Source organism: Hesperophylax consimilis, chromosome 14, assembly GCF_061612785.1.
Source record: "Hesperophylax consimilis isolate HC1 chromosome 14, BYU_Hcon_1.0, whole genome shotgun sequence".
Lineage (NCBI taxonomy): Eukaryota > Metazoa > Arthropoda > Insecta > Trichoptera > Limnephilidae > Hesperophylax > Hesperophylax consimilis.
Window position 1 is genome coordinate 10153544 of NC_142849.1, and position 12960 is coordinate 10166503.

The 12960-nt window shown below is 34.1% G+C and overlaps 2 protein-coding genes across 2 annotated transcripts in view; both read left to right on the top strand.

The window, feature by feature from the left end:
* Positions 1-6485, top strand: part of Kal1 (anosmin-1 Kallmann syndrome 1) — a 143579-nt gene extending 137094 nt beyond the window's left edge. Inside the window, exons 4-9 of the mRNA XM_089639216.1 lie at positions 219-408; positions 977-1307; positions 1607-1748; positions 3019-3172; positions 3642-3726; positions 5077-6485. Coding sequence (XP_089495342.1) covers positions 219-408; positions 977-1307; positions 1607-1748; positions 3019-3172; positions 3642-3726; positions 5077-5244 — 1070 coding nt within the window. The 3' untranslated portion in view covers positions 5245-6485. The remainder of the gene's footprint in view (positions 1-218; positions 409-976; positions 1308-1606; positions 1749-3018; positions 3173-3641; positions 3727-5076) is intronic.
* Positions 6486-7405: 920 nt separating this feature from the next.
* Positions 7406-12960, top strand: part of LOC149417872 (peripheral plasma membrane protein CASK-like) — a 363609-nt gene continuing 358054 nt past the window's right edge. The window contains exon 1 of the mRNA XM_089639860.1: positions 7406-8068. Coding sequence (XP_089495986.1) covers positions 8010-8068 — 59 coding nt within the window. The 5' untranslated portion in view covers positions 7406-8009. The remainder of the gene's footprint in view (positions 8069-12960) is intronic.

Sequence of the window (12960 nt, forward strand, 5' to 3'; positions counted from 1 at the left end):
GAATTTTGGTGAACTATTACTAATATAATTAATTTACCACGTAATCCCGCTTTTACTGCCATCTATCGATGTTTCTGTTAAGAATTTATCAGAATATTACAGATTACTGTTTCGCTCCTCGTACATTGTTGATGGTGACCGGGTATCTATTGGAATGAGTGGTATGTCTATGGATAACTGGTGTAATTGTTGTTGGTAATGATATGCATTACTTTTAGGCTTACCAGGAATTCCTCAGAACGTGACATTGGGGGAGAGGCGGAGAGGGCGAGCTATCAGAGTGCGATGGTCTAACTCCGCCTTGGAGACTACCCCACTGCTGTTCATCCTGGAGGAGAGGCACCATGTGGGAAGGCGGTTCACAGAGTCCAGGCTGGGGGAATGGACACCTAGACGACGCTCACAAAGGTAATACAATGCGACATTTTAATTAATTTTAACGAATTCATAATGATAATAAATATTTAGACCGATCCTTTCGGATGTAAGTTATTTATATTAAAAACAGTACATTATCGTTTAAACATCTGAGATTTTATTGATACGTTCATCAGAAATAATTAAAATAGTCCAATTCGACTGTAGGTTTGTCCAATAATGTTTTTACATCACATCATAACTTATTTCCTTAAGATTCCCACTTTATTTTAGGGATTTGCTAAGGCAAATTCAACCGCATGTCTGTGCAATACTTTGTGCACGGCTTCTTCACTTACGTCCTTAAGACTCTGACTTTATTTTAAGGTATTGTCTCATTTGAAATAAACATTTGGTGGATTCATTAGAGTCTTCTATTCTTTAGATGAATTAATCTTTCATTTATAGAGGGCGTTAAGAAACGCACCTGACTTACAGTTACACTGATGGTATAATTATACTGAGTAAGCAGGGGATATGATGCATACTCAATGCAAAAATTTTGCAATAAAACCGGTTTGCACTATTACAAAAAATAAAACCACATTAATCATTACAGGTCAGACATCTTGCTGAAGAATGTTGTGAAACCTGGTCGATGGTACCAGTTTCGCGTGGCAGCCATCAATGAGAATGGAACTCGGGGCTTCTCTAGACCCTCAGCCCCCTTCACCACTTCCCATGGCCCCCGGCCACCCAGCAGCCCTCAGGAGCTGGCGGTGGATGCCTTGAGGTACAGCAATGGATCCCTTGGAGGAACTCTAAGGTGGAAGGCCCCGATCTCCACAGACCTGCCGGTGCACAAGTACAAAGTATACTGGAGCAGGAGGTTACAAGGAGTGGACCATGAGTTGGATTCGGTACTGGTGCATCATCATACTGTTGGGAAGGTTCGTTACAACAAGATTACTTTAAGGAATACAGTGATTAAAATTTTCACCACATTACATCCCAGGGTAGGGTGTGGCTTCATCTGCCATTTGCAATTCTTTCCAGATAACCAACCCCTTGGAACTAACGAATCGTTCGATGCTTTTTTCAATCAGCTTCACTTGATCTCAAATGTATTGATTTATTTTAATTCATCAATTTAATGAAATTGCAAAGAGTTTTTGACGGAGAACCATGTAAATAGAGATTGTACCCAATCGATGACAATCATTAACAGGTATACGTATTATCATTATAGGACCAGACCATGTTTGACATCAAGGACCTTCAGCCACGTTCCCTTTACTTCCTACAAGTTCAGGCGCTGGCACAGTTCGGCACTACACGATTGAAGAGTGAGAAGTCAGCCATTGTCCTGAACACAACCAACTATTCCAACGGTAAGTGATCAATATTGAATCCGTACATACCATATTACACACAATGGATTCCATGTTAAAATAGATTTCACTGCAAGATCATAGTGATTCAGAGATGTGCAAAATGGGTACCCAAAACCATTTGAAATGCAAAATGGAAATGGGTCAAAACTTTTCCATTTGAAAATGCAAAACGGTTTTTAGAAAAGCATTTCAAATGCAAAATACCTATTTTCAAAATGCATTGAAAATGCAAAATGGTTTCTGAGGTCAAACAATTAAAATAATTATAGAATTTTTAAACAATTTTGTCATTTAATAATGGACATCAATGTAGAACAAACATATTACATGATGGTAAATCCAAAAACACCACGACTACAGATTATGAGACAACAAAAAATTTGCGCAGGACTAATGTTGCCAACGTAAAAACATAGAAACTTAGCAGTTAATATTATAGCGTCATGGCCCCATGTTCAGTATTTGAATCAGTATTTTTTGTAATGGTATCACTCAATTGCCAGGGCTCCTACCAGGGAGCAACTTGACAAATGTAAATTATCTCTCATAGCGAGGTTGAGGACCGACTGATATTTGGGGCTTATGAAAAAAAAATGAGTGGAGATAGTAGGAAGAATGTTGCAAAAAAGCATTTAAAATGGAAAATGCATTGAGAAAAGCATTTAAAATGCAAAATGGAAAATACCCATTTTGCATTTTGCATTTCCATTTGAAATGGATTTATTTGAAATAAAGCACATCTCTGTAGTGATTCCCACTCCGGAAGTAAAAATGATTAACAAAGATTGATAGATTGAATGATCAGGAAATAAAGGTAGAAATTCGCAATCAGTACTGAAAGTCTTTTTTCAGTTTTACTACTTTTTGCTGATATTTCCTTTATTTGCTTTGCAAAACAAGCATCGCAACACCACGAATCATTGAATCATGCTTAGTAGCAAATGCCTGCTAAATGATACACTTAGTTTTTGCCATATTTTTACACAATGAAAAGGTTTCTGTCATTGATTAAAAAAATTGTTTAAAATATATATACATTGAAAGTAGCTAGGTACTAAATAACTATGTGAAAAAATATTTATATTGACAATCCGATAATTTGGTGTACGACACCGAAAAATATAATAAATTGTATAGGTGTATTTGAATATGCAATGTACATAAAGTAATTGGTTTTCCAATAAAATAAATATGGTCAAGTCATTTCACAAAAGCTAAAATTGTTCATAAAATCACAATATGTACATATTTTTTTTTTAAATTTCAGACTCAGTTATTCACATGGAAGGCAACAGTTCTAAGCGAAGTGCAGATCTTCGGATAGAAGGCCTTCATTTGCAGAAGTTGTACTGGAGTAAAGACCAAATGCTGGCTAGTATAGCTTGGAAACCCGTCCACATGAGACCAGGAAAAACAATAAGGTAAGTTTTGAAATATATTGCAATTTTTTTTCCAATAAAACCTCTTTAAATTCAAAGAGAAATATTCGAAGTAGAGACATTTGAAACATTCACATGAATCTTGTTGTCGAAGGTAGGTAGATACCTTTACATACGCATGCTATCCTTATAAACAGAGTATGTAGTTCTAGATTGCTACGTACACCCATGGCTGTTAAAATGATTAGAACGAATTGACTTATTTATTAAATCAAGAAAGCTAATATGGTTCTGCTATAAACTCCTAGAAATAATAGAAAATTTATATTGCGAACAATTTAAAAAATCCCAAACAGATTCCCTCGGTAAAAAAATATTTTAAATGCACAAGAAGAAACTAGTTTAGTATTGCCATTGAATTTAGTAGTCAAATTTATTCTATTGGATCGTGAAGATAAACCAAGAATGACAACATTATAAATTAATATTAATTATTATGAAACTGTTGTAGGTATTCTGTACAATGGTGGACCGGACAATGTCATGGCATTGATAAAACATATGAAAATAGGAAACATATAGCTGCAACTACTGATGTAAGTATTTTCAGTACCTTTAACTTTTATTTATTTATTTATTTGTATACGCCCAATTAAGGCTTTTACATATGATACAATTAAAAATACATTTGATATAATCAGAAAGTAAAATAGATATAACAATAAAATATGTACCAAATTGAGAAATATTAACTTAAAGCAACAAACAGAGTAAACTATAGGATGCACATTCCTATAAATTTGGATACATTGAAAATTTATAAACATTACAAAGCTATCAGGATAGACATACAGATTTAATAACAATATTTTTATAGGCTGATAGACATTCAGTACCGTTGGTGTTCATGTGATAATTATTCTGTGCACTGTGCAGTCGGTTCATTACTGAATTTATTTCTGCTTTGGTACCTGCAATGTTACAATGGTAAGGTACCTTCTGACGAACCATTTTACTAGGCACATGAAAGTTAATCAGCCTAAGGAGTTCAGGGGAGTCAAACATGTTATTAACAATTTTATAAAGAAAAAATAGATCAGAACATATTCTTCTATCTTTTAATGTGACAAGGCCCATGACTTTCAACAATGAGGTGTAGTTAATGTTTTCTATAGGAATTCCGAATCTATAATTTTTGTTTCGTAAAAATTTATGTTGGATTCGCTCGATAGATTTTTCATGAATATGTATTGTAAAATGGATTTCAAATGGTTGAGTTGAATTCTAAACAGCTTCTGACAATGGATGAATACAATATTTTTAAAGTTTTTTTTTAATTTTTGAAACATTTTGGAGTTCTTAATATGAAATCCAACATTTGCATTGCTTTAGTGGCTTTATGTTTATCAATTCATTACAAAACCACACAAAAGCCACATAAAGCTTGGAAGAGGAAAGAAGCTCTTTTTTGAAAGTTTACATTAAATTATAAATATGTATATGTATAGGGAACCAAGTTCACACAAAATAATGGACCACTTATGGTGATTTATGTTTGACTAGCCGAGCTGCGCTTCTTTCTTCTGTAGCCAATGTTTCAGACAGCACTACGGTGTCCATCATCAGGGCAGATGTACACTGGACACTGATGGATACTGTAACGCTATATGAAACATTGACTAAAGAAGGAAGTGACGCAGCACAGCATAAAACCCTAAAAATAAATCAGGACAATAATTTGACCGTGAAAATCTCAAATCATAACTGGATTATTTATTTAGTGACAAGTCTGTCAGTGGTGTTGAATTCCACCAACGATACAATTATGAACAATTAAAAAAAATGTTACGTATTTTAAATCAGGGAAAAATATGATATGAGGCCATGTAACTAATCAGTAGCAATATGGTGTAACTGATTTTATTCATTATATGTCTGTTTTCCAGGTTCCAAGGTTCAAACTAAATGATCTCAACTTTGGCTGCAAGTACCTGGTGCGAGTGAGCAGGATTGGAGAACACAATAATTCCTACGCTGCTAAAATAACCTTCAAGTCCCCGTCCTGCCAGCAACTTCAAGTCAAATCCAAAAGTGAAAAGATCAAATGCACTTGAACTCGCCTCAATTTTTTATGTTGTTAACTTGTTGTTTTATATTATGGGTACTTGTGGATTGTATGGACAAATTTCAACCATTGTAATAATTAAGATAACTTAAACAACAGAATGTTAGGAATTTTTTTCATGTTAGTCTTTTTAGAATTCATCAAACTAATTGTTTGGTTCAAGGGGTAAGGTTTGTCCAGGTCTTGGTGGGGGATGCTTCTGGCCACCAGCTGCGTGGCGAACTGTATCTTAAGAGGCCAGTTGAGAAAGACCCTTTGACCTCTCCAGCCAGTCCCTCCTGAACCGACGCCTTGCACCTCAGTAGGAGGGATAGATTCATTTGTCACGCCTGGATACAATGACTTCGAGATTACCGACTACCCACCCCTTAAATCTTTTTCCTCCCGAGAACTTCCGCGCTTTTAGTTTACTTTAAAATACCCTTCAAACAGCAAATTATTTTCCTCAAGGCCTCCTGAGTAAAAAAAGTTGTTACTGATTTCACTGCAGGTGAAATGCAGGTCACTATTTTGTGAAAAAGTTATGAAGTTGCTCCTGTAAAATAATGTTTTATTGTTTTACGTGATCTATAAAATATTTGATATTATTTTTAACCATGAACATGATGTAATAAATTAGTTACAACTGTGGAGAGTACTGCTGTTCAGTTTTGTTATAACTGATAGTATTTATTGACTCCGGCAGCTTCCAGGTGCACAAACTTTTCAAAATATTTTGGCGCTGAGGCGTTGACAGAGAAAATCTTCAAGAGGTACACATTAAGGTACACGAGGCCAGTGCATTGGCTAAATTAGGTGGATACAGAGTTAAGATTTATGTTTCGAGTATTACATATATCGTTTTTGCAAAGACCCTGTCAATACATTTTACAGAAAGAGTTTGAATCATGTGAATAGAGGTAGGATGAAGAACCTATCTGAAGATAGAGACCATTATTTACAGAAAGTGCTAGCGTATCACAAAGGCAAACGTAATAATATATTAAGTAAAATATTGTAAACCTTTACAAAACCAATTTGTTCCAATCTGACTGATGTTTGATATCTAATTTGTCCGTGCAGTTGACAAGTAGCATATTATGTGTTATTTTAGTGTTAATAATTTGTGGATTATTGTAATTAATTATTTGTAAGTAAGTTTAGGCTATTGTAATGTTTGTGATTGCTATTGAAATTTTCGTTGTAATTCAGAATCTTTTTGTAAAATATATCTTTGTAAACAGAGTAGCATTGCTTGGAGAAAATATTTTGTTTCAATGCCCTGATCCTGAAAACATGTGAAAAATACATTACAAGATAATGTGAGGTCAACACAACAATAACTATGCAAAAATGATCTTTTGTTTTAAGAAAGAAAGAATAAAAATAATAATTATTTTTTCTAATAATATAAATAAAATTTATGAAGATTTAATTTAAGAGGACAAATAAGAAAAGGTTCGCGCCATGGATAACCATACTTACAAAATAAATCAACAGATGGACAGCAAAAAAAACAGGTTGAGTAAAAAAATTAACATGGCGGATGAAATTATTTCCAAAAAAGTCTTGAAACTATACCAGAGTTTAGAATGTACCCATTTCCTTATAAAGTAAAGGTTATAATATTTTTCAAAAGGGGTGTAATGTATTGGAATAAAACAATATAATTATAGGCAGAGAGAAAATAATAATAATTAATAATGATATAAATGAATAATAATAAATAATCATAATTAAATTATCTATATTGCCTAATTTAGATAACATAGAAATGTAAGTATCAAAATAACGGGGTTATTATTTCAATTAAAGCAGAATTAAAAAGGGTATTCACATTATGGGGAAAAATAACGTATTCTGTACATTAAAAAAAATACCAATCATTATTATCAATAACAAAACAACAAAATTATATTTAGAATACGATCCATTATTTTAGATCATGTTGTTAATAACAAGCGGGAGTAAAGACAATAATCTACCCCGTCCTAGATAGACAATACACGGACAGATCCTTAGCACTTGGTACAGTAAAGGGAGGCTGTATAGGAGGTGAGGCTGTACGCTGGGTCCTGCTGATAAACCTTCCACGTGCGACTGCGCACATCCATTGCGCAATATACCTAGGCCCACCCGCGACCGACTTCACGTCGCTCCAATGTCATTTCCGAGCTAAGCTGGCGGTGTCGCATAGTTTCGCGATTAAATGACTCGCCGCGGTATTTTCCCGGCTCCCCGGTCCGGCTACGTGATTTCAGAATACTAGCCCCGTGAATTACAATCTCGGAGTGATAAATTCGTGTCATAAACCCAGGAATAAAGTGGCAAACAGTGCGGTGACAGCGCGGCCATGTTAGAGATTGAACCAGGCTCTATTCCCGAGCTGCAACAGAATGATTTCTCGTAGAGCGACACGCCCCACCCCTCCCGCTTGTATCCGTGCATAAACGTCAAAATATACTTTTGACAGATAATTTCGGCACTTAGGTTCTTGAAGTGTTTTTAGATTGTACGCACATTTCAATATTCCCACTCACTAATCGTTAAGATTAATTTAATAAACTGATGTTATTCTCATAAGAAACTGATAGGAATATATCCCGGCTGGATTTTGCAGTGAATTTGCGTGGGCGTAACCTAACCTCAAAAGTGATCGGCTAATCATAATCACGCGACGGTGTTTTGGTTTGTTGATGTTGGTTGAGTGATTATTATTATAGTGAAAAGGTGTTCGGTGAATCTTTGTGAATAGGTTTTGTGATAAATGTGAATATGGCTGACGACGAAGTGTTGTTCGACGACGTCTACGAGCTTTGCGAAATTATCGGAAAGTTAGTATATTGTTTATATTAATTACATGTTATTTATAATAAACATTACATTCTACCTAAAATATTCACAAAATTCTCACCTTTACAGCCGCTTCGGAATCAATATTCATTGCGTTCAAATATATTGTTCGCGCAATATTATCATGTGGTTTTATTATTATTATTTGTAATTTTTTTAAGTTCTTACAATTTAGTAAAGGTTATCTGAATATTACGACAACCAGACTAGGTACATATCCATATTATGGTTGTTGAACATTGTACACAGTGCAATATAAGATTTCCTAAATATAAATCATCAATGATATTTTAGACTCTAAAAAAATTCATTTGTTAAAAATGAAATTATAGGTACCTACCTAATTTCTTAGTTAGTTTTTAATTACAATAAAACCGAACGTGGCTCTAACCAATCCTATGTAAGTAGATATTATTGATTGAGTGTAGCGATGTCTTGTTTTGCATTGCACTTACGATACACGATATGCCTATATTTAATGTCATCATGTACACATTTCCAAGTACCGCCACTCTATACCTCTTTAACCACTAAAAACATATTTTAATTAACAATAGCATTACTATCATTACACGTAACTGTAACTTACTAAATCCAAATTATCCAGGCTTATTTTTTTCCTAGTCTTGCCAACATCGTAATCCTCTTCAATCACACCACTCTCATTATCTATAAATATTAAAAAAAAACAGCATACTATAGCCACAATTCTTGCTTTCTCTCTAAATATTACTTAATGATTATATCTTTGTATTATAACAGTCTTTATGTAAACATTGCTTATTACCCTGCAATACCAAAATATTATTATCTAAGTACCAGAAAGTCACCACCTACACCAATAAAAATGTCATTGAACTCTGTTATGACAGAACTATGTATAGATACTGTAAAAAATTCTCACTACCATTATCATCTTTAAACACCTATGGCACCACTTTCACTCTTTTGCACTCAAATAATTCCTATCATTTTACCAGGTTCATCCATAAACACAAAAACATCATAGCAATAACCTCAAGTGAAACTAACCCCTCACACATCAGTGCTCATAACCACAAGTCATATCCTACACCACTTACCCTCAACACCAACGCTTACGTTCCTTACTTGCGTAACTCTGATTATACATGTAATCCATTCCACCATTATAATTATCTACATAGTTATAATCAAACAAATAAATCTGATACTTTCATTGCATTTAATAACCATTACGATTGTAGATCTTCTATGTATACTTACTTGTTTAATTAATGTTATTCTCTCAAAAACTGTAAAATTCACCCTCCATAACACAGGGTCATCCCTAGCATGGAGGGTGAAATATCACAAAAACCATATGTACCCTTCTAAGTCTTGTATTAATAAAATAAATAAAATAAAATAAATTTAAATTTGTTTGTACGTTCCGGTTCCGGTTCAAATGGTTGCCGTATTATTGGTTCAGTAATTTTTTATTAAATTTTTGAAATTGTCTCTTTATTTGGACCTTCTTATTTGCGTTTTTTTAATATTATGGTAGGTACCTACCTCCCTGATAAAATTTGAAAATAGAATTGTTGCTGAGGTTTCTTTGGAAAAAATTGTATAATTCCTTATTTGACATGAATTGGTAGCCAGGCGCATCCTAAACACACCTCACCCGATGAACCAAAGGTGTTGTACCGAGGTGTTGGATATCCAATAAATGGTTACCGGGGCGGCGGTACCTAAACCCGCCTCCCATATAACAATGTACGATGTAATAATTATGTACCCATGGCTCGAAAAAAAAGATTCTGTTTTAATTTTATTTGAAGACCAGAACAATAGGTAGGTACAGAAAATTGTATTGTTCTATCTGTACCTCTAGTGCGCAAATAGCGTGAAAACTTCTATTGAAATGGAAAATGTAATAATTATGGAAATAACAGTAATAAAGAAGCACGTGAGGTGAAATAACGCAACACTGTGCTAAACGAGTGTTATATTATTGTTATTAAAGATCCCGCAAATTTGCAAATATTTTGCTTACCACGTCAAATACTTTGGACTCTAGGAGACTTCGGAGCACCAAAATACATGAAAACTATATGCAGAACGGGCGGTGTTTTTGATCCTTATCCTAAAAAGCGGATCGAAAATTGAGCACAGGCGTCGGGTAGGTATGCTGTCATTGTTCTACCGGTATTACAATGGAAGATGCTCTGAGGAACTAGCATAATTGATTCCTTCGGCTCCGGTACATACTCGGGAGAACGAGTTGCTTCTTGAGCTCAACAGCTCGGCTGTGGAACGTTTGCCGGCCTATGTGTTTCCTCCGTCCTAGAATGGGGTCTCTTCTAGACCCATGTTCAATCCAACCTCTTCTCAAAAATACCCTCCACACAGCATCCCCAGAGACGACATAGGCCCCGAGGGAAATTATTTTTCTCATTGCCTCCCGAAGGTAATATAAAAGATAAAAATCTCCATGATAGTTTTAAAAATTCTAGTTTTGCTTAGAAATTTTATACTTATTTTGTGAAAGCATAGACACGTATATAGGTACTCGTATATAGGCATAATTAAACAGGAATTCAAGAAAAATGACAAATTTTGCTAGGTTCGGCGATCAATGACTAGATTTCAAGGTTTTCAAGTATGTTTGTAATGTCATTGGTTTCAATTGGTTTTTGGAATAATACAAGCATTATTACTACAAAATTATTATTGACATTATTAACAATATTGTCTTTTCTCTTACATTGAAAACAATACCATACAGATATGTTTTATTCCATATATATGTTTTATTGATATGCCGACATAATTATTACGTTTTAAATCGAAGCTTTTAGTACTATACAGAAATAAATGTTTATTAAGGAAAGGAAAGAGAGGAAAGAAAGGAGGTTCTTGGATGGAAAAAGGTATGAGGGGTAGGAATCTGGGGATCAGTGTGTCCAGATGTGACATACGTCTGAATTCATCTCTTCTATTGTGGAGTAGGTGATAATCTTCACCCCATGGGTTCACTTCACCGGGCACCCCTGCTAAGTCACCAAACGTAGCGAACCTAGAGGTGTTGGTTATTCAATAAATTGTTCCCGGGGCGGCTGTACACATATCCGCCTCCCAAATTGAACTTATACAAATATATTGGTTAATAAATTGGTTATTTACTAGACTAGGGGAGCGATATTTATATTGCTGACATCAAATAAGTCAAGTTATATGATGTCATCTATATAAATATCGCCATATATGTATATAACCAATTTATTACAAATATATTGTGTAATAAATTGGATATATACTAGACTTGGGGAGCGATATTTATATTGATGATATCATATAACTTGACTCTAATATAATTATACCTATATATTATAATTTATAGTCTTAGGAATAAGTGTCATCTTGATATTTTGTACATTATCGTACGGTGAAAGCATTGAAATATTCGAATAACAGGAGAAGATTATGAACTTACAATGAATCATTGAAGAAGAAGAAAATACTAATAAATCTAAACGAAATATGAAACAGAACAAGACACAGAAACACAAAAAGATAATGGTCACAACTAGGAGTCGAACCCAGAATCTCTTGTCTTACCGGGACATGCGTCTTATACCACTCGACCATTGGGACCTATTTGTTAAGCGTAATATTTTATTTATAAAGTCTGTCAATATGGCTGATGAAAAATAAATATTTTTTACATTAATTCTTCACAGGAGGCCATGAGGAAAATAATTTTCACCAAAACATTTTTGTGGAAAGGAAGGAATGAACCTGGGCCTTGAAGAGACCCCATTCTAGGAGGGAGGAAACACAGAGGCCGGCAAATCGTTCTAAAGCCAACCTGTTGAACTCGTGAATAAGTCGTAGAAACGACCCGTTCTCATGTAACAAATGTCAACTGTGTACAAATGTTGGGCGTGTATCCGGACTGTGCACCGGTGCCGAAGGAATCAATGACGCTAGTTCCTCGGTGCATCTTACATTGAACTACCGGTAGAACAAGGACGATAGACGAATAATAAAATAAATTATCCATATAAATAAGACAAAATGTATGAACAGTATAAACCTAAATATGTATCTATAGACAGTGAAGCTTGAAAGAAATGTATTAAATTTAATATTTAGGAGTAACGCTGGGCTCCAGAATGTCTTTTCTCAAAACACAAAAAAAAACAAATTACTTGAATAATAATAACAACGAAATATTATTGCAGCAGTATTCTGTTCTTAGCCAACGATGGATATAAATATGACTATGTATATGAAACAAACGACAATACTGCAAAATACTAAATGCTATGAGAATTGAATTAAAGAAAAATAAATGTTAAATATCTTGCCATTTAAACAAATTATTTTATTATTAATCTACAAAATATGAATGGCCTTATGGTGTGAATACAGTTGCGAGCCGAGCCTCGAATTGTGGAAAAGCAAGCGGCGTTTCGTGCCATTTGCTTCCACTAGCTTCCCCATAATTCGAGGATAGGCTCGCGTTTCGGCTGGCAAATGTATACGCAGCATAACATCAAATGAATTTTTGAGAAAAATTTAAAAATTGCAGCAGAAGTACACAAATGAGACTAGGAAAATAAATCAAATAAGTCTCCCACTTAGAACGGGGCAATTAAGGTATTTGGAAAATTACCAGAGGAAATTAAATTAAATGAAAATAGAAAAAAAATTAAGGAAAATATGTGATTAATTTATTAATTGAAAATATATGTATACGATTATATTATGACAAATATATCTATGTATGGATCATAAAAACATACATACATATACAATTAGATGATTTGTTTATTGTTCTGAAATAATGTACTAGTTACCCGACAATAATGTACTAGTAAATAGTTATTAATATGTATACTGCATG